Source organism: Dictyostelium purpureum (genome assembly GCF_000190715.1).
Source record: "Dictyostelium purpureum unplaced genomic scaffold DICPUscaffold_94, whole genome shotgun sequence".
NCBI lineage: Eukaryota > Evosea > Eumycetozoa > Dictyosteliales > Dictyosteliaceae > Dictyostelium > Dictyostelium purpureum.
The window spans coordinates 62129-83882 of NW_003519431.1; the positions used below are offsets into that span (position 1 = coordinate 62129).

The window sequence follows — 21754 nt, forward strand, 5'->3', positions numbered from 1 at the left end:
CTTCATCATCCACATCTCTAGAAATTTCATCATCTAACACTAATTCACCTATATCTTCTACAAATGATTCTGAGTTTCCATCTTCCTCAATTGATACATCTTCATCAACAGAAGTTTCCTCTTCATCATCAACCTCACCAGCAGTTACATCTTCATCAAGCTCACCGGTAATTACCTCTTCATCCTCAACTTCACCAGCAGTTTCTTCCTCTATAGATACATCATTATCAATACCTTCATGGTCATCCCAACCAACCCAATCATATTCAAAAACTTCATCTGAAGAACAATGTACAATTACCTATACTCAAAAAGCTATTGGATATGTTAAGGAAGATGGTATTATTAAAAATATTTGGTGGGTAGAAGTTTCAAATATTGGATCAAAAAATATTAATAGTCTTTTTATTAGTTTTGATACCACTGTCGAAAATGTTAATGGTTTAGATGATACAAGTCAAGATGGTGTTTACAAGATTAGCGTATCAGGTATTCCATTAAGACCAACAAGTTTCTATTCTTTTACTTATTATTCTAAAGGAAATACACCGGCACATTTGAAATTTATTGGACATGATGAATGTGATTTAATTAGTCAAAATGATAGCAGTGCCGCAAACTTACCCGAAAATCAATGTACTGCCGATATAAAACAAGAAAAGATTAAAGGCAAATTTAGCTTCATCACCTCTATTTTTGGTGTATCAATAAGAAATACCTCTCCTTCACAAACTCTTTATAATCTATCATTTTCAATAAAAGGTAGACTTCTTAGTATTAATGGTACCGAATCAGTTTCTCCAGAGGTATATGAACTTCCAGAACAAATAAGAGTATCAGGTTTGAAACCAGGTCAAACTTATGACTTTACATATTCAAAATATGGTTTCTTTTATAGCTCAATTGAAATTTTATCGACAAGTTGTAATCCTCAATATTTCGATCAATAAATTATTTTCATTTTAAATATTTAACACAAAAAATATTTAAATGAATTAGATTTGTATGGAAATAATAATAAAAACTAAATTAAATAAATAATAAACTGATAAACTGATGGGTAAGAAAATAATCTCAGTTAAAAAAAAATAATAATAAAATTTATTTTAATTTTTGATTTAAAAAATTGTTACTAACAAATACTCAAGTTAAATATTAATTGCTATTTATTATTGAAGAGGTAGAAAATGAATCACTAATGTTTTATAATTAAATATTTAAAATTTTATAAAACAAAAGTGAAATAAATATGTGAGGATATTTAACACAATTTTTTTAAAAATTTTTAAAAAATATCCCCAATTTTTGAAGACTGTTTTTTTATTTTTAATAAAAAAAAAAAAATCTTAAATCATCAGTAAACAATAGTATTATTATTTTGTATTAAATATTTTTTAAATTTTAAAAAAATTATTTTATTATTTATTTTTATTTATTTTTATATTAACAATGGATAAGTTACTGTCATCTCTAATTAAATTTCAGGTAAATGAAGAGTTAAAAAACAGTAGTAATATTAGTGATAGGTAAGTACAATACAATACAATCAATAATTATAAATTAAATTATATTAAATGGTGTTTTCTCTTTTTAACTATTTATTATAGATTATTATATATAGTTTGGAATAATATATTTTTAAGAAATGAAATTCATAAACATATTTTAAAGTTTATTAAACATAATGTTGTAGATCTTGATAAAAAACAATATGACCAGTTTAAAGATAAATCATATATAACAACACTTAAGTGGGGTGGTGGTCCACTACCAGATAAAAATGAATTTCCACCCTTTTTGAAAAATTTAGATTTGTACCATTTTAATATGTTAATAACTACTTTACCAAATAGTCTCACAACACTCAAATTCGGTTATGATTTTGACCAAGTAGTTCTACCCGGCACATTACTAAATAGTCTCACAACACTCACTTTCGGCCATTGTTTTAAACAAGTATTTCTACCCGACTCATTACCAAATAGTCTCACAACACTCACATTCGGTTATGATTTTAACCAAGTAGTTCTACCCGGCACATTACCAAATAGTCTAACAACACTCACTTTCGGTCATTATTTTAACCAAGTACTTCTACCCGGCACATTACCAAATAGTCTAACAACACTCACTTTCGGTTATGATTTTAACCAAGTACTTCTACCCGACTCATTACCAAATAGTCTCACAACAATCACTTTCGGTTATTATTTTAACCAAGTAGTTCCACCTGACTCATTACCAAATAGTCTCACAACACTCACATTCAGTAATCATTTTGACCAAGTAATTCTCCCTGGTGCACTACCAAATAGTCTCGCAACATTCACATTTGGTGTTAATTTTAACCAAATGGTTCTACCCGGATCACTCCCATATCTCCCAACACTCACATTCGGCTATTGTTTTAACCAAATAGTTCTACCCGACTCATTACCAAATAGTCTCACAACACTCACATTCGGCCATGATTTTAACCAAATAGTTCTACCCGGCACATTACCAAATAGTCTTACAACTCTAACATTCGGTAAAAATTTTAACCAAGTAATTCTACCAGGAACATTACCAAATAGTCTCACAACACTCACACTTGGAACCCTATTTAACCAAATAGTTCTACCCGACTCATTACCAAATTATCTCACAACACTCACATTCGGCTCTGTATTTAACCAAATAGTTCTACCAGGATCATTACCAAATAGTCTCACAACACTCACATTCGATTATTGTTTTAACCAAGTAATTCTACCCTATTCATTACCAACTTGTCTCACAACACTCACATTCGGTAATCGTTTTAACCAAGTAGTTCTACCCAGCGCATTACCAAGGTATCTCAAAACACTTATATTCGGTGATAATTTTAACCAAGTAGTTCTACCTGGTGCACTACCAAATAGTCTCACAACACTCACATTCGGTAAAAATTTTAACCAAGTAGTTCTACCCGGTTCATTACCAAATAGTCTCACAAAACTCACATTTGGTTATTATTTTAACCAAATAGTTCTACCCGGTTCATTACCAAATAGTCTTATAACACTCACATTTGGTTATTATTTTAACCAAATAGTTCTACCAGGATCAATACCAAAAAGTCTCACAACACTGACATTCGGTTATCGCCGGGTAGTTCCACCCGGCTTATTACCAAAAGTTTTGGAGGAATATTCAATAGCATTCGTGATGCCTTCAATCAAAGATTTCATTATGGATAAGAAAATAATCTAAGTGCAACATTAAAAAAAATAAAAATAAAATTTATTTAATTACAAGTTTTAATTTTTGATTTTAAAAAATTATTATTACCAAATTCTAATGTCAAATATTAATTGCCATTTATTATTTAAGAGGTAGGAAAATGAATCACTAATGTTATATATTATTATTAAATAAACAACATTGTTTTTTAAAAAAGGGTGATGATTTTAACCAAATAGTTCTATCTTTATAGGGGTTCGAAGCATTTAAATGATCAAACTCTTGAGTTTAGCAAGGTCATGATAAATGTTAGAAAATTACAATCCAACGAGCTTAATGTGAGTGTTGGTAGGAAAATATTAATCATGGCTGATTACTTTATTTAATTATAATTAATTTTTTTTTTTAAATATATAATAAAACGAAATATAAAAATAAATTTTAAGATTGAAAATATTAAAAAATTTAATAAAAAAAAAATTGAATTTTTGACCAAATTATTTTTTTTATTTATTTTTTTTTATTTTTTTATTTTAATTATATTTTTTTATTTTTTTATTTTTTTATTTTTTTATTCTATCCATTTATACTTTATATATGTCAATTAGTATACTTAGAAACTCAATAAATAGATTTTCAAACTCATTATTAATTGGTGATAAAACAAAATTTTTCAAAAAGAATCAATTATTAAATAGTAATACAAGCTTATATTTTAATAATAATAATTATAGTTTTAGAAATTTTGCCCACGTTTCACATCAATTAAGAAAACAACATTTAATGGCAGAAAGAGAAAAGAATTTTAAATTTGCAGGTATTCAAATGCTTGTAGGCGAAAATAAAGAAGAAAATGTTAGAAATGCATTAAAATTTATTGATGAAGCAGCAAAGAATGGTGCTAATTTAGTATCATTACCAGAATGTTTTAATTGTCCATATGCCACAAAAGTTTTCGAACAATACTCTGAAACAGAGAGCGGTGAAACCGTTAAACAATTATCAGATGCTGCTAAAAAAAACAATATTTGGTTAATTGGTGGTTCCATTCCAGAAAAAGACCCAATCGATGGCAAGATATACAATACATGTTTTATATTCAATGATAAAGGTGAATTAATTAAAAAGCATAGAAAGGTAAATTAAAACTATTTCGTTTGGAAATATATAACATATAATGGTGTTAATAATATTTATTATTTATATTAGGTTCATTTATTCGATATTGACGTACCAAATAAAATTAAATTTAAAGAGAGTGAAACCCTTACACCAGGTAACGATTTTACAGTCATAGATATTGGATATTGCAAAGTTGGTGTTGGGATTTGCTATGATATTAGATTTGCAGAGTTATCAATGTTATATACCAGAATGGGCGCAAAAATGTTAGTTTTCCCAGGATCATTTAATTTAGTTACAGGTCCAGCTCATTGGGAATTACTTCAAAGAGGCAGAGCTGTCGATAATCAATCATATGTAGCAGCAGTATCACCAGCTAGAAACCCTGACTCTGCCTATCAATCATGGGGTCATTCAACTGTTGTTGATCCATGGGGAAGAATTTTATCAAAAACTGATGAACATCAATCAATTATTTATGCTGATATCGATTTAAATGAACTAAATGAAGTTAGATCAAGTATTCCAATCACTGTCCAAAGAAGAAATGATCTTTATAAATTAGAGCAATTAAAATAATAATAATAATAAACTATTTTAATATAATTTTAATTTTTTTTTTTTTTTTTATAATTTTTATTTTATTTTTTGATTTATTTTATGATTATAAATTAAAATGATCAAAAAGATATGGTGGTATATAATTATTAATTTGATTTCTTGAAGTGTGGCTGTATTTACAAAAATCTTCTAAAAATCTTAATAAAGCAACAACATCTTCTGGGTATTCTTCAGTGGTTTCCTTTGGATTTGCAAGAGAGATATTGATTTGGCATTTAATATATTGACCAACGAATGCTAAAAACTTTTGGGTATGAAGTGAATGGAATTGTTGGAGAATTGTAATACAACCAGTGATGAATGGGGTCCAATCGTAAGAATTCTTTTGTTTTTTGGCTTGCATAACATTGAGCTTGCTGTTGTATTGGAATTTGGTGACTTGAGATAAAACAAAAAGGAAAAGTAAACATGGGAATGCTTCGAGTGGTGATGTTGTAATATAGATTTTAGTGAATGGATCGTTAATTCCGGTTGTGTCTAAAAATTGTGATAAGTCAGAGAGTAATGTATTGTCATCTGATGGGTATGGATTTTTTTCATCTGGACGTTGGAAATGTGATTGAATATCTTTGAGTAATGATTTATTCATAATATCTAAACTACAGAAAAGCATATTTGAATCGATCTTACAATGGAAATTTAATTGATTTGAAATTTGTCTTCTAATAAGTTGAATTTGACCAATCTTTGTGAGAACATCGCTAAAAATTGGGCCTAAAAGTTTGGTTTTTTCAAGAGCAACTTGATAACGTTGAATATTATCTGGAATTGAGGTAGTTGGGATGAGATAGTCTTCAAATTCTTTAATAAAACCTTTAAGACTCTTTTCTACCAAAGAACGAGTTTGGGTAACAAATACTTGAAGATCTTTGACCATCATAAAACAGAATAATTTATCTAAACCTGTTAAACCAAAAATTCCAACGGATTGGTGAAGAACTGACCATGTATTGATACCAACCAATTCCTTTCCAGTGTTTGGATCAAACCAACCAATTTGGTTAAGATAGAGTGTATTTTTACAATTTGTTTGATTTAAAAGTTCTCTTGCTAAACGACCAATCATATTGACTGATTGAACTGGACCATTATCTCCTGGTGGTGGTGCGAATCTTGGAATTGGAATGGCTACTGATTGGAATGATGATTGCCAATCGTAAATCTTTTTTTTTAAGAAACTATTACATTCTTGTTCAACGTAAAAGTTTACAATACGTGAAAATTCCTCTTGCCAAATCTTTAAACCTTGAATGTTAACATAATCTTGAATATATTGGAATGAACGTCTGAAACCATCTAAAATATTTGAAAGCTCTCTAAGACGTTGTAAGAGTTCATCTTGTTTTTGATTTTTTGAATTGAATACTAATGTTCTATCCATAGCTTGAGCGATTTGTAATACCAACTCTTTACGAATACCATCTTCGAGTAATTGTTTTGGGTCAACTTCAATAATACCTACCAAAGTAGTTTCCATAGCCAAAATACCTTCTGTGAAAACTGATACTGAATGAGTGGCTTTGGCTAATTCATATCTTTGCTCTAATTGTGCATAATCACGGAACTTTTCTTTTTCGACTTTGGTTGGTAATTCTTTGAGGTTATTAGTTTGCATATTAATAATTTGTTTTAAAATTAAAAACATTTGTTTTGGAACAATTTCTAAAACTTTTCTAACATAACCGACCAATTCACTAGAGTAATATTCTGATACAGAGATAAGATCAGGTGAGGAACATTGAGCAATTCTAACCAATGGTAAATCTAAAATGGAAACAAGTTTTAAAAAGGTTGCTCTAAGCTTTAATACACATTTTGGATCTTGTTTGATACCTCTTTGCATTTGTTCAACGTAATTGTTAATGATATCCCAGGCATATGACATATCAGCACAAACTGATAAATTGATGAGTACTTCCTCTTTAATGTTTACAATTTTAATCATTTTGGTAAGGAATTGACGAGTTTCAATTAAAAATTGTTTGACTTGAATACTTGAATCAATTTGTTGGAATTGTTCAACCTCTTCAAGAGCTTGGCTTAATTGTTGAATCTTTCTACCTGTGCTTGTGCTGTCCTGTGAATCGAGTGAGTTGATTTTATTTGAAATTTCAGAGAACCATTTTTGAAGATTTTCATTCTTTTTAACACGAGTCAAAGCTTTTTCACCTGAAAAGTATTCTGATAATTCAACCATACTTTCTGATGCTAATTTCTTATTCTCTTCCCATTTCTCTTCTTTTGTTGCTAAAAGTGCTTGGAAAATATTTTTAAAGACAAATTCTAACTGTGCTGTATTTAATAAAAGTGAAAGAACATCATCTTGTGAGCCCATTGAAACCAAATCTTTAAGTCTCTTTTGGCTTGCATTAGTGTGTAACATTAACCAACGGATAGTAACATTGCATCTACGAATACAATTAATAATCCTATGAACATTATCGACAATATACTCTTCGACCAATAAACCCTCAAGTAAATAATCTTCTACAAGTTTATTTAAATCTGCTAATTCTTTCCAATATATTTGTTGTTGGTATTGTACATTTTGTAATGTAATTGTATTTGCCATTGCGGTTTTTGCTGCTCTATATGGTTCCCATGCTACAGATAAATCGATTGTAAACCCTAAAAAGAATGAAATAACCCAATTATCTGGGAAAAATTTATCAACAATTTCTCTCATAATTGACTAGGTGGTTTATAAAAAAAAAAAAGAATTAAAATTTATAAAAAATTATTATTAATAATATTGTTTGATAGTTTTCTTTACTTACATTTTTATTATTTAAAATATCTGGAATAAAATATAAAATAACGTAAACCATACAAGCTTGGGTTGCTAAAGCTACACTTCTATGTTCTGGTTGTGGGAATGATTCTGTACCATTATAAATATCATCAGAACGTAAACGACCAACAATCATTGAAAGAACATTTTCTGGTAATTGGACACGTTTAAAATATTCCTCTGGATAGTTTGCTGGTCTTCTTCCACCTGGAATGTAACCAGTTGATTTACAAAGTTTGCAAACATCATCAATTAATGGTAAATCTACTGGACCTTTATTTCTAAGATAAGAGATTAACATTCTTTCTCTAACTGGACCTTCAATTAAATTATCCATTAAAATTAACATTACACCATATAAATAAACTGCTTCTGATAATAATTGTTTACCATCACCATTAATTAAAATTGCCTAAAAAAAAAAAACAATATTAAAATTTATGTAAAAAAAAAAAAAAGAAAAATATATTATTTAAACTTACCTCAATAGTTAAATGAATATAAAAACCTTTTTCGACATCAACAATATAATGTTCTAAATCCACAATATATTTATAAATACTTTCGAATAAGTGGTAAAATCTAACTAAAATATCAATATGATTATCTCTGAATTCTGCTTCGAGTTCAACTAAATCCTAATATTCAAATAATTTAAAGAATATTAGTATAAATTAAATGATTATGAATTTAAACACTATAATTACTCTATTTTCTTCAATTTTAGATTCATAGAAATCTGGGTTTGAAAGGTATTTAAAATCTAATAAAATGTCTTGATATCTTCTAGCTTCATTTCTATCTTCTAATTTGAATACACTTGGAATGTGTTGACTTAAACGAAGAATTTCTGAAATAATAGCATTACCACGTGAAACTAATCTTAAAAGATTTTGACCTGCTTGACTATTTTCCCCTAAAAACTCTTTTACCATTTTTGATTAATATTATTGATAATATATTTTATTTTGTGTGATTTTTTTTTTTTTTATTTAAAATCAATATAAATATTGAATGTCTATGAATAATAATATCAAACACAAAACAAACTATTATTAATTATTGACACACACAAAAATAAATAATAATAATATGTTATGCTATAACTGGTGTCTTATTAAAAATCTAAAAAAATAAATTTAAAATTTTCAAAGACTTTTTCTTTTTTTTTTAAAAATAAAAAAATAAAAAATTAAAAAATAATATTTTTTTTTTTTTTTTTTTTTTCGTTAAAAAACTTTTTAGATATTTTTGAATTAAATTAAGTTTAATATTAATTTTATTATTATTAAATTTGAAATTGGACCCCCTTAAATGGAATGAATTAAATATTCTTTTAACTCATCGAGATTTGAATTTACATCCTTGTTATTTAAAGCATTTTTAGTTCTTTCTATGGCAATTTCAATACCCTCTTTATTATATTTGACCCCTAATAGATTATCGGTTAAACATTCGATCATTATTGGATTTAATGAATCACTATAGATTTTTACTTTTTCAATAACACTTTTAGTGCAATTCATATTGATATCCTAAATAGTAATATAAAAGTTCGAGTTAGTATTTTATTGAAAATTGAAAAAACAAATAATTAAATTCGATAATTACAATGGTTCCCCAATCGAATCTTTTTTCAAATTGATGCTCAAAAGTTGGTGAGTTTCCATATCTCCAATCCCAATTTTTTAAGGTGTTATAGGTTTCTTTGAGTGATGGAATTTTTTCTAAATCTGAGGTATTGAGTTCTTCAATTTCGACATTACTTTCACCATAAACTTTGCAGAATTCATTGATAATACTATCACAAATTTCTTCATGGGTCATATTTGGTTTGAGTGTTTTCATATTGGTAACTCTAGAAATAACACTTGTTATACCTTTGCTCTAAAAATATATGAATTAAAAAAAAATTAATGATTTATTAAAATTGGTAATGAACGAATTAAAATAATTACCTTTAATTTATCTTTATTTGGGTTTAGGTATTTTTGGAGTGAGTCTAAATTAACATCGATCATGAGAGTACCATGATGGAAAGAACGATTACCAGATTGTTTGTATGCTGAACCAGATACTTTCTTACCATCAATTAAAATATCATTTCTGCCTGATGCTTCGGGTTTTGGCAAACCTATTGATTTTAAAGAATCTAAAATGATTTGGGTGTTTTTATTTTTATCATAGGTTGAGGTTGATGAAAGAAAAGTAAAGTTGGTATTACCCAAATCTTGATAAACAGCACCACCACCTGAAAATCTTCTGGCTAATACTACACCATCTTCATCCATTTTTTGTAAATGGCATTCTTTGAAAGGATTTTGGTATCTTCCAATGACTACAGTTGGTGTATTTCTCCATAAATACAAAACTTGTTTATTTGTATCAAATTCTTTAAATAGCCAATCTTCAGTGGCAATATTAAATAATGCATTGGTTGTAGTTGATTTATAAATTTTAATATTTGATGGTTTTGATTGTGATGTTGATGTTGAACTACCAGTAGTAAAATATCTTAAATTTGAAATATTATAAATATTTTTACTAGTATTAAAAAACAATGAACCTTTAATAGATATCATTTTTGTTATTTATTATTTGTTTGCAGCAGAAAGTTTGAAGTAAATTATAAAAAAATTATAAAAAATTTAAAAAAAATTATTTAAATAATTTTTTTATTTTCAATTTTTAAAAAATATCTAAATTTTATTTTGTTTTAAGTCATTTTTTTATTTAAGTTATTTATTAAATTAAGTGATTTAATATAGAATAGCTTTCATTATTATAATAAATACGTCACCTTTTTCTAATTAAATTAAATAAAAAAAAATAAAATATAAATAAAAAAAATAAAAAATAAATAAAAAAAATAAAAAAAAACATTCTTAAATTAAAATATAAATCTCATTGGGAGATGTAATATAAACAATAGTTTAAAATTTGGTTTATTACTTGAATATGAATTTATTACTTTTTTAAATCCCTCTTATTTATACAAAAAAATATTTTTTTTTTTAATTTTATTTTTTTTTATTTTTATTTTTTTTATAATTTTTTATTTTTTTTTCAAATATTATTATAATAATATTATTATTTTTATATAATTAATAAATGAACCAAAAAATCAATAATAACGATAACGATAGTAATAATAACAATAATATTAATAAAAGTTGCAATACTAATAACAATGATAGTGAACAATCCGATTTTTTAAATTTATTCCAATCTATTGATCTTAAAGAAAATGATAAAAAGAAAAAATTAGAATTATATTTTCAAGAAATTAGAAAACAGTATCAAAATACATTAATAAATGGGGATCCATTTAACAACACCAAAGATATAGATTGGATATCTAATACAATAAGAACACTAAACGAATTCAAGTTGTCAAATAAAGATGAAAAAAAAGAATTAATAAAATGGATATTTAAAAATTTAATAATTCCTGTAGATTCACTAAGATTGAAATATAAAGATCAACAACAGCAACAACAACAACAACAAGCAGAAGAAGGAGTAACTAAAAATAGAACAGCATTAAAACTATGGGAATATCAATTACAAATTATTTTAAGATTTGAATATTTATATTTAAAAGAGAAATTATACGAAAAAAAGAAACTAGAAACAACAACTACAAAAGATGAGGATAAAAACATAAACTCCTCTATTGAAAATATAGTATTCTTATTACAAGATGTTTCATTTCTAATGGATTCGTTTACAAATATACCTTCAAATACCACAACAACTACAACCACTCCAACCACAACAACAATATCTTCACCACCAATTATTAATCAAGGTTTTATAAATTTCCTTGAAGTTGTAATATTACCAAGATACATATCCGAATTAAAACCAACATTAATTATTATTTATAAATTATTAGAAATTTCAAAACCAAAGCAATTAAAAAAAGAAAAACCAAATAAAATAGTACTAAATAGCAATACTATGAATGAATTGATTCAAGAGAATCCAGATATTGACTCAACAATAAATATAGATTTAAATAAAGATGATGATTTTGCAGTAAACAGTTCCAAAAAGAAAAAAAAGGAAGGTGATGATAAAACTGTTACAAAAACCGCTCCATCAGTATCTGCCGGTTTACCAAAAGATTTATTCAAGAATAGAAGTGTTAAAAAACTAAATCATTTTACAATGTCATTATCAAACCCCTCTAAATCATTTAGAACCATCTCGACAACATCACAACAACAACAACAACAACAACAACAACAAAAAAAATAATAAATAAAAATAATATATTATTATTCGATTTCTTTTTTTATTTTTATTTTTTAAGTTTTAATTATTATTGATACATATTATTATTATAATCTTTTATAATGATAATTTTTTTTTTTTATAGTTTTTTTTGTTTATAGTTTTTCTTTATTTATATTTTTTTTTTTTTTTTTTTTATTACAATAAAACTAAATTACTTAAAAACCACATGATCTGAAAAGTGCTTGGACATCTTTATAAACTAAGCTAACATCTCTATTTGCGTCGATTCTTCTAACCTTATCGAATTGGCCATAATAGTCAATAACAAGTTTGGTTTGAACATTAAAAGTGTGGAATCTCTTTCTAATTGATTCCATATTGTCATCAGATCTACCACTTGATTCACCTCTCTTTAAAAGTCTTTCGGTCATAACTTCTTCTGGGCACTAATAGTATTTTAGAAATGTTAATGTTAATGTTATTTTAATATAAAAATACCATATTATTTATCAGTATTTTAAAATACTTACATCAAAGTATAAAACAAATTTAGTATCGACAATATCTTTCATATTATCTTCCCATGATTTATTATTTTCTTCGTTTCTTGGGAAACCATCAACTAAAAAGTTTTTACCTGGATTGGATTTAATGGCATTTTTAAGTAATTCGATTGTAACGATGGATGGAACAATTTCACCATTTTTAATCATGGTAGCGATCATATCACCATTCTTTGAACCAGAGTTCATTTCAGCACGTAATAAGTCACCAGCTGATAAATGAACAAATCCAAATTCCTCAACAATATTGGCACATTGTGTACCTTTACCTGAACCTGGACCACCTAAAACAAAAATTACAGCTGGTTTAATATCGCTTTTTTCCATCATCTTTGTAATGCTATATGTATATATTAAAAAAAAAATAAAGTTTTATATATATTAAAAAAAAGAAAAATAAAAAAAATAAAATATTTTAAAAAATATGCTTTGAAAAAAAAAAAAAAAAATTAAAAAATAAAAAAAAAATTAAAAATTTAAAAAAAAAAAAAAATTAATTTATTAAATATTTAGTTTTTTTTCTTTTTTTTTTTTTTTTTTATTCTAACCAAACAAAAAAGTTATCTTGAATTAAAAAAATAAAAAAAAAAAAAAAAAAAAATACCCGAAATATATTTGGAGCAAAAAATTAATACAATTTTTATATTATTATCATTAATATGAAATTAATGTTTTGTTATTTTTTATTGGACATCACCAAACAAATTCCAATATTGTGTAAAAAAAAAAAAAATTAGTTTTTTATCTACTTGGACTGGGACTTCTGCTTCTACTTTTTTCATAATTTATAGTTCTACTACGACCCCTATGTTCTTCATCTAAAGGACTTCTATTTCTATTTCTGGGGCTTCTACTTGGACTATTTTTATTTGAAAATTCACTCTTTTTATTATTTTTTTCTATACCAGTATCTATTTTACCATTAGTTGGACTATCATCTCTACTTTTGTCTCTACTTCTACTTCTATCTCTACTTCTACTTCTATCTCTTTGTACTTTGTCATTTTTTTGATCTTTTTCTTTGTCCCTGTTTCTGTCTCTGTCTCTTTTTTCGCTGTATTTTTTGTTTTTCTTTCTTCTTTTTTTTGAGTCTGAATCTGAATCTGAGTCTGAGTCTGAATCTGAACTATATGAATCGCTACTATCACTGTAGGATGAATCATCACTACTATAAGAATCACTATCGCTACTACTACTATCACTATCAGATGAATCATCACTGCTATCATGTGATCTTTTTCTTCTCTTTGATTTTGATTTTGCTTTTGATTTTGATTTTGATTTCTTTTTATCGCTATCTTTAATAGTATTTTTATCGCGTTCTTGGTATGATTTTAAGGTATTCTCTAGTAATTTTTTATCATTTAAAAATGCTGTACGAGTTGGTCTCGATTTATAAACTGCATTATTTTTACATTGGTAAGTATAATGTCCCTAGAAATATTTAATTTACATTAATATTAATCGAAATAAATTTCTTTTTTTTTTTCTTTAAACCTACATATTCTAAACACTTTTGACATCTAATATTCTTTAATGCTGTATTGTTCATTTTAACAAAATATACACATAAGATCTACAACATGAAATAATAAAAACAAAAAATAAAAAAAAATAAAAAAATTTAAATTTAAAAAAAATAAAAAAATAAAAAAAAATAATTGAAAAAAAAAAAATTATATTAAATTGAACTTATATGTATATAGGCTAAACAAAATTGGTATTAAACACCATATTTGAAAATAAATAAAAAAATTAAGATAACAAATAGTCAGTTATATTACCTTGGAGGTTATTATTGTAAAAAAAAAAAAAAAATATTTTAAAAAATAAATTTTTTTTTTTTAATTTTAAAAAAAAATTAATATAAATTTAAAAAAAAAAATTGATTGATTAATTTAAAAAAAGAAAAAACTTAATAGAAACATCGATAAAATGTCAAATAATAACAAATATAACAAAATACTATTGGATTTGGATGAAAATTATAATATATCAAATGAATATCCTAAAGAATTAGAAGGAAATTTGACCAAAGATGAATATGAACAATTTATAGGGCAGGTTAATCATATATTAAAGAATCCATTAGTGTCAAGAAAATACTATTTAGCACCAGTTGTAATAATATTTTTTTTAACATTTTTGGTATTTCTATTATATTTTGTGGATGCATTCGATAAGTATACTTCAATAGCATTAGGTGTAATAATTGGTATAGGATCATTATTTTCAATAACCTATTATGCATTTAAAGTTAGTACTTTATTTATTTAATTATTTATTTATTATAAATGTATACAAATTATTTACTTTTACTATACCACCAGAGAAATGAAAACATTAAAGAACAATTAACTCAATTAAATATTAAATATGCAAAAAATGGTGTTAAAATAGTACTTGACTCAATTTCTGTTAATGATCGTTACGAAAAAATGAAAATTACTAAAGTAACATATAATATTTATTATTTAAAAAAGAAAGAAAACAAACCAAATGATGATATTGATGATAAATATAGAAACAATACAATTCAACTATCAAGAGATAACGATTATGTGGTCGAAATGGAATCAATTCCCTCAATATATGAATCAAAAAAAGAACAAAAAGAATCATTACTTAGTAACAATAATAACATAAATTATAATGATGATGAACCATCATCAAGTGCAATCATTCACCAAGAAAATGAAGATTAAAAAAATATGTAATAAATAAATACATACTTTAATAATACCTATATTTATCTCATTTCCTTTTTTTTATTATAAATCAAGTTTAATCTAATTTTGCCATTATTCTCTCGGAGAAAACTATGATTGAAATGCAATCTACAAAAAACCCACAACACCAAAACCATATTGGAAATAGGGTTAAATTTTAAAAAAAGCAAATTTAAATAATACTGTAAAATATGTGTATCATTTACTGATTTTTATTTTCCTTTTTCTTATTCCTAAATTTATAATAATAGATAGTTTTACAAATTTTAATTTAGTAAATTTAGATTTGGCTGGTAAGCAAGGATGGAAAAAAAAAAATAAAAATAAAAAAATATTTTTTAAAAAATATTTTTTTTTTTTTTGGTTTTGATCATTTTGCGAGTTTTATAACATTGAAATATTTTATATTAATAAACCCTGGTTAAAATTATTTATTTATTTATTTATTTATTTAATAAATTTTTTTAAATAGCTATGTCATAAAAGTTTTTTTTTTTTTTATTTTATTTTTTATTTAAATTACAAATTAAATTATAAATATATATTAATTAAATATATATTTAAAATAAAAATAATTGGGTTAATGACGACACTAGTATATGAAGTTCCAACACAAGAAAATTTCATTGGATCACGATATAGAGAGGAGATTATAGAACCTCATAGTGTACCAATAGAATTAAGTCATTTATTAACATTTAGTGAATATAGAAATATTTTAATGTCATGTAAATCAGAAATAGATTCAAGAAAAAGATTTAGATTTTTTTTGGCTATACCAATGATTGTAATTGGTATAATATTTGGTATTCTATTCGCGACCAATGTTGCCAGTCATTTATTTTTAATTATAGGTTTAATAGTCTGCATTGTATTATATATTATTATTATAATTTATCTTTTTTCCAGAGTAATATTATTACAATAATTATTTTATAAAATAATCATATTGATAAAATACTAATTTATATTATTTTTTCCTCATAGTGGAATAATAAATTTAGTGATAAAATAAATGAACTCAATCATTTCTATGCAAGTAAAGGTATTAGAATTGAAAGGAAAATTCATCACTCTAAAGATAAAGATAGAAAAACAACCTCTAAAATATACATTTATTATTCAAGTCCAACCATACCAATGCATCATCTACCAATGTATCCGGTATCCCATCAAATGCCCCCACTCTTACCACCACAACAACAACAACAAAAACAACAACAATATTCAAATATTGTATGTGATATTTTATATGATAAACAAGTCGATAACATTATCAATTCAAACAATTATAATATATCAATAGACCCACAACCACTTTTACAACAAGAAAAATCAACAGAAAAAACACCATTAATTAAAAATTAATTTGTTTTTTTTTAAAAAATAAAAAATAAAAAAAAATAGATAAAAATAATTATGTGAATATTTTTTTAGTTTTTTCAAAAACTTTTTTAAATTTCGAGCAATTTTATAAATATCTGGGTGGATTTCCTTATGTTACCAGAGGTTTAAAATCAAAACCGTTTATAAAGAAAAAGAAAAAAAATTTTATTTTTATTTTGCATATTTATTTATAAAAAAAAAAATAAAAAAATAAAAAATTAATGTGAAAATAATAATATGAATAAATATAAAATTCCAACAATTAAAAACGAAGAGCTTCTTATACCCTTGAAACTACCGAATGAAATAACAGAAACTGGGTTGGAATTTAAAGAATATTTATCATTTATTCAATCAATGCAAAAAGAACTTGATAAAAAATGGAGTTTCAATACAAAGTTATTTTTATCTCTGATTACCACAATGGCTATTTTTTTAATTATATTATTTGTTAGAATTATAAACCCTGTTATACTTTCTATAATATATGGTGTTATATTTATTGGGATTTTAATTTGTAAATATATTCATTTCAAAAAGGTATTATTTTATTTAATTCTTTTTTATTTTTTTTTCAAACATATTATTAATTTTTTTTTTAAAAGTGGAATCTTGGTGTTGACGAAATAATTCAAAAATATAATACAAAACATTTCTTTTTAGGTATCAAATATGAAAAAAAAAATAAAATTAAACCATTTGGAAAAAAGACCTATGATTTAACAAAATTTTATATATATTATAAAACATCAAATGTAACCCCCAATCATAATCAAAATAATGATCTTAATCTTGTAAATAATAATAATAATAATATAGTATTAAATATAAATAATGATGCTATCATTTTATCAGAAAAAATAAATCTAATTTAGATTTAAAAATTTAAATAAATTTGTAAATAAATAAATTTTATCCAATGAACATTTTACCTAAATAGTAAATATTTATTTTTAAATTAAAACACAGAAATAATTCATGGTGGTGTGTGAAATATAAAATAAAAAAAATAAAAAAAAAATAAAAATTTTAAAAAAAAATAAAAAATCTTTTTAATTTTTTTATTTATTTTGTTTTAAATGAATAAAGAAGAAAACCTCTATCAGTTTATATTTAAAACCATATTAAATAATATTAATAAACAACAGCATCAAAACCAACAATATTTCCCAAATGATGACGATAACTTACAAGATGAATTAAATGAATTTAGTGAAAGAAAAATAGATAACGATATTATATCACTATTACAAAGAATAATAACATCAAATGAAAGTGTATGGAATTGGGTACATTTTTTTAACTATCTACTAAAAGATAATAGTAATAATAGTAACAATAGTAATAATGGCAATAATAATAATTTATTTATATTACAATTAAATAAAGAATTACAAATCGAACTATTAAATTGGTTTTTAACATTATTAAGATGTGTAAATAATGAAAACTCACCATCCAATACTATGAAAATTCCAATATATCATTTAAAGAATTTAATAATAAAATCATATTTAAAAAATAATAAAGGCTATTCAATTTATAAAGAAGATTATTTATTCAGTTTTATAATAGACTCAATCTTATCAGATATAGACTTTTTAATAGATAGTAATCAAAACAATAATAATAGCAATAATAGTAGTAGTATTGATATTGGTGTTGAAGAGGAAAATTTTCAACAAATAGAATCAATTGGTATTTATTATCCATTCACTGTAACATTTGATAAAGAGTTTAACAAATTTATTGGTGAAAAACTTAATAAGCTAAATATAGAAATGAATGAAAGAGAAGATAAGGAAATGAAAAAACAAGACGAAAACAAAATGAACGTTGATCAAGAGGTCGCTGAACAACAATACAACTACTATAGTAACGCAATTAAAGAAATAATAGACACAGAGTTTGGTAATAATAGAATATCATCTTTTCTAAACAACACGGATCAATGTGACCAAAACCCATATAGACATCAAGATTTGACACCAAAGAATTCCAGAACAGAGCAGCACCTTTTAAATGACAAACTATTGACCAATATAAATGATTTAATGCTGGATGATAAAGAATTTTATCAATTTAATAATCATAAGCAAGATGATTTACATTTACAAGATTGGTCAGTTCAGTTCCAAACATTAATACCAGAGTTTAATAATATAAACATGGACATTGAATCAATGCTTACAAAAGGTATTACCACAGAGTCAGAGCCAAAAGAAAGAATACCATCAGTAAATAAGACCTCTTCTCATCAAGAAGAGTATGAAGATCATATTGCATCATCACCATCATTAGACAAACAAATGGAGACAAAGCAATCAATAACTGAATCATTAGAGTCAACATCTATTAGAAAATTACAAAATGAAGAGATCACATCAATCATTGCAATCAAAGATTTTATTAGAAATGATAATAATACAAATAATAATCTTGGAAATCTTCTTGAACCATTACTTTTAATTAGTGATGTTGGTGAAGCTATAAAACTTTTAGAGGCAAATACCTACAGTGAAGATCAATTTGTTCAGTTTATATCAACAATTATATCATTGGATTTTAGCTTTTTATCACTATCCCAGTTTTTTTCATCTTTACTTTTACCAAAAGCGTTGGATGTTAAAAATAAAAGCGAAAGAATGTTTTTAGATCTACTCGGTAGTTGTTTTAAGCAACATCACACAGCATTCATTGGGTCATTCATGGTTCCGCTAATAGTTAGAAATGAAGAATTTCAAGCACCTCAAAAAGAAATTATAATCAAACTACTTCAAATTAAGGACATTGATAGCACTGTTAAAATCCAATTTGTTTCATCATTATTGGTTGCAATTCAAAAAAATCAACATTTTATTTGGAATGAATCAGTTATTTGGATTTTTACAACTATAATACAATTAAAACTTTTATTAAACGAAAAAATATTTTCAGATTTATTTGAGGTTTTAACGATAGCTTCAAAACCATTGTCGAAAAACCAAAAATTTGCCACCTTAATGCTAACTACTATATCAAGTTATCAAAAAAATGTAACAATTATTATTTATAGTATTTTTTTATTATTATAGATCAACATACTAATCATCATTTTATTTTTTTTTTTCTAGATTAAAGAATTTGTACCTAAAATTGAACAACTGTTATTAAATATGCAGATTAATGTAAAGGGTTCGTTAAATCTTTTAGAGAAAATAAAAAACTCTTAAAAAAAATAAAAAATAAATCTTTTTAATAAAAAAAAAAGATTATAATTTAATGTTTATTGGTTTTTATATTTATTTTACTATTTTTTATCTATAGTTTTTTAATAAAATTGTAATATTATCTTCTGGGTATTTGTTTTCCTTTATTTCTGAAATTTTTTTAAATCTATTATTTCTACGCTTTCTAATATATACATAAAACCCTAAAAATCCGAATAGCAACACGGCAAATCCAATACAAACTACAAAGATTATTAAAGATTTTCTATGATATATTTTAGCTGGACTATTATTTACAATTGATAAAGTTGTATTGGTAATTGGAGGCTTTCCACCACTTGCAAACATATCTTGGATTAAAAAGGATTCGTAGTCATCATTCTTATCTGATATATCTTTATGAACACCTTTAATTGTAATATTGTAAATATTGAATTTCATTGTTGCAATATTGAAAACTAATAAATTATTTGAAATACTTGAATAAGATAATAAATAGTTTGAATTTGATGATTTTATAGTATTTGTAATTTTAATAGGTTTTTCTAGTAATAATTTAATTGAAGCATTTAAATTTGATTTAGAATTTTTATTAATATCTGTTGTTGAAGAGTTTAATTGGGATGCAGTGCCATTGTTTATTATTACGCTATAATATTTTGTTGTGTTTGATTTTTGATCATATCCAGATAAAACTATTGTGTTATTATTTGCTGATAGGCTGATTGTAGTAAAATCTAACCCGGTATTTATTTGATTATAAGTAATGTTTTTAAAGTTTAAATCTGTTATAACTATATAATAATTTTCTTTATCTTTTTCTTTTATATATGAATAAATGATGGAGTTGGCTCTATCAAAAGAAGATTTGAATGATGGAATTTCATTTGGGTTTATTGCAATGTTTGTTTCATGGTCAAAATTTTTCTCTTCATCAACCCCAAATATTGATCCTGATAAAATTGTAAATACACTATTATTATTATTTGTACTATTACTACTATTATTTTTAATTGTGCTGGTAGACGATAAGGTCATTGCTGTAATATTTGCAAAATTATTTTTACATTGATAAGTTAAAAATGGGTGATATAAGGGTTTATCCCATCTATAAGAAAATGATTCTTTTTTAATATCTGAAATTAAAAATGGCTCCCCACCAACAGTTTGAACTAAAATCTAATGAATAATAATAATTTTATATTGGTATTAATTTTAAAATTTCCTAAATTTTAAAAGTTAACTTTACTTACAGAGTCATTACTTGCTATTGTTATAAATTCAAACTGATTAAAATTTTTTTTATTTTGTCTATATAATAAAGTTGTGGTTGAGTTGTCTTTGATTTGATTACTTGATATAAAGATATTATTTGTTTTATTGCTAAATGTTAAAATGTAAATGGTTAATGGTTCACTGTTTTGATCTTGATTTATATAATTGCAATCTCCATAGTAATCATCATTATAAATTGCAATGCAATTGTTTGTTACTATTAATAATACCAATATTATTAATACTAACTTCATTTTGTGATTGTAAAAATCAAATAGAAATATTGAAATCAATTTTAAAGAAATATTTAAAAAGTATATGTACAAAAAATAATAAAACAATAATAATAATAAGTCTTTTAAAATATGTAATAAAAACAAAATAATAAAAAAAAAAAAACAAAAATAAAAATTTTTTTAAAAAAAAAAAAAAAAAAAAAACTTAATTAAACCCCTCCAAACACTCTTTTTGGAACTTTCCCACACCCACATAATTTCCTATATAAAATTAAAATTCCCATTTAAAATAATTTATTAAAACTCATCAAAAAAATAAAAAAAGTATATAATATAATGAATAAAAAAAAAGTAAACAAAAAATATAAAAAAT

The 21754-nt window shown here is 24.4% G+C and overlaps 12 protein-coding genes across 12 annotated transcripts; 7 read left to right on the top strand and 5 right to left on the bottom strand.

The window, feature by feature from the left end:
* Positions 1 to 1449: 1449 nt before the first annotated feature.
* On the top strand, positions 1450 to 3237 carry DICPUDRAFT_78135 (uncharacterized protein; the record flags this gene model as incomplete). Its single annotated transcript, XM_003287217.1, has 2 exons — positions 1450 to 1526; positions 1608 to 3237. The coding sequence occupies 2 exons, from the start codon at positions 1450 to 1452 to the stop codon at positions 3235 to 3237; spliced, it is 1707 nt and encodes a 568-aa protein (XP_003287265.1).
* A 753-nt stretch (positions 3238 to 3990) lies between these two features.
* Positions 3991 to 4908, top strand: DICPUDRAFT_32199 (uncharacterized protein; the record flags this gene model as incomplete). Its single annotated transcript, XM_003287218.1, has 2 exons — positions 3991 to 4344; positions 4417 to 4908. 2 exons carry the CDS (start codon positions 3991 to 3993, stop codon positions 4906 to 4908), a joined length of 846 nt encoding a protein of 281 aa, XP_003287266.1.
* Positions 4909 to 4993: 85 nt separating this feature from the next.
* On the bottom strand, positions 4994 to 8676 carry DICPUDRAFT_151370 (uncharacterized protein; the record flags this gene model as incomplete). The annotated part of the gene is made up of 4 exons (XM_003287235.1): positions 4994 to 7642; positions 7728 to 8153; positions 8224 to 8379; positions 8449 to 8676. The coding sequence occupies 4 exons, from the start codon at positions 8674 to 8676 to the stop codon at positions 4994 to 4996; spliced, it is 3459 nt and encodes a 1152-aa protein (XP_003287283.1).
* A 160-nt stretch (positions 8677 to 8836) lies between these two features.
* Positions 8837 to 10323, bottom strand: DICPUDRAFT_151371 (uncharacterized protein; the record flags this gene model as incomplete). The annotated part of the gene is made up of 4 exons (XM_003287236.1): positions 8837 to 8866; positions 9103 to 9276; positions 9353 to 9628; positions 9700 to 10323. 4 exons carry the CDS (start codon positions 10321 to 10323, stop codon positions 8837 to 8839), a joined length of 1104 nt encoding a protein of 367 aa, XP_003287284.1.
* Positions 10324 to 10852: 529 nt separating this feature from the next.
* On the top strand, positions 10853 to 12004 carry DICPUDRAFT_78139 (uncharacterized protein; the record flags this gene model as incomplete). The annotated part of the gene is made up of 1 exon (XM_003287219.1): positions 10853 to 12004. One exon carries the CDS (start codon positions 10853 to 10855, stop codon positions 12002 to 12004), a length of 1152 nt encoding a protein of 383 aa, XP_003287267.1.
* A 194-nt stretch (positions 12005 to 12198) lies between these two features.
* On the bottom strand, positions 12199 to 12873 carry DICPUDRAFT_151373 (uncharacterized protein; the record flags this gene model as incomplete). Its single annotated transcript, XM_003287237.1, has 2 exons — positions 12199 to 12429; positions 12514 to 12873. 2 exons carry the CDS (start codon positions 12871 to 12873, stop codon positions 12199 to 12201), a joined length of 591 nt encoding a protein of 196 aa, XP_003287285.1.
* Positions 12874 to 13287: 414 nt separating this feature from the next.
* DICPUDRAFT_78141 (uncharacterized protein) lies at positions 13288 to 14098 on the bottom strand (the record flags this gene model as incomplete). The annotated part of the gene is made up of 2 exons (XM_003287238.1): positions 13288 to 13980; positions 14048 to 14098. 2 exons carry the CDS (start codon positions 14096 to 14098, stop codon positions 13288 to 13290), a joined length of 744 nt encoding a protein of 247 aa, XP_003287286.1.
* A 383-nt stretch (positions 14099 to 14481) lies between these two features.
* On the top strand, positions 14482 to 15251 carry DICPUDRAFT_151375 (uncharacterized protein; the record flags this gene model as incomplete). The annotated part of the gene is made up of 2 exons (XM_003287220.1): positions 14482 to 14802; positions 14877 to 15251. The coding sequence occupies 2 exons, from the start codon at positions 14482 to 14484 to the stop codon at positions 15249 to 15251; spliced, it is 696 nt and encodes a 231-aa protein (XP_003287268.1).
* A 607-nt stretch (positions 15252 to 15858) lies between these two features.
* DICPUDRAFT_78143 (uncharacterized protein) lies at positions 15859 to 16643 on the top strand (the record flags this gene model as incomplete). Its single annotated transcript, XM_003287221.1, has 2 exons — positions 15859 to 16146; positions 16263 to 16643. The coding sequence occupies 2 exons, from the start codon at positions 15859 to 15861 to the stop codon at positions 16641 to 16643; spliced, it is 669 nt and encodes a 222-aa protein (XP_003287269.1).
* Positions 16644 to 16898: 255 nt separating this feature from the next.
* On the top strand, positions 16899 to 17536 carry DICPUDRAFT_78144 (uncharacterized protein; the record flags this gene model as incomplete). The annotated part of the gene is made up of 2 exons (XM_003287222.1): positions 16899 to 17201; positions 17267 to 17536. The coding sequence occupies 2 exons, from the start codon at positions 16899 to 16901 to the stop codon at positions 17534 to 17536; spliced, it is 573 nt and encodes a 190-aa protein (XP_003287270.1).
* A 204-nt stretch (positions 17537 to 17740) lies between these two features.
* DICPUDRAFT_78145 (uncharacterized protein) lies at positions 17741 to 19873 on the top strand (the record flags this gene model as incomplete). Its single annotated transcript, XM_003287223.1, has 2 exons — positions 17741 to 19696; positions 19775 to 19873. 2 exons carry the CDS (start codon positions 17741 to 17743, stop codon positions 19871 to 19873), a joined length of 2055 nt encoding a protein of 684 aa, XP_003287271.1.
* Positions 19874 to 19957: 84 nt separating this feature from the next.
* On the bottom strand, positions 19958 to 21399 carry DICPUDRAFT_151379 (uncharacterized protein; the record flags this gene model as incomplete). The annotated part of the gene is made up of 2 exons (XM_003287239.1): positions 19958 to 21049; positions 21124 to 21399. 2 exons carry the CDS (start codon positions 21397 to 21399, stop codon positions 19958 to 19960), a joined length of 1368 nt encoding a protein of 455 aa, XP_003287287.1.
* Positions 21400 to 21754: the final 355 nt, after the last annotated feature.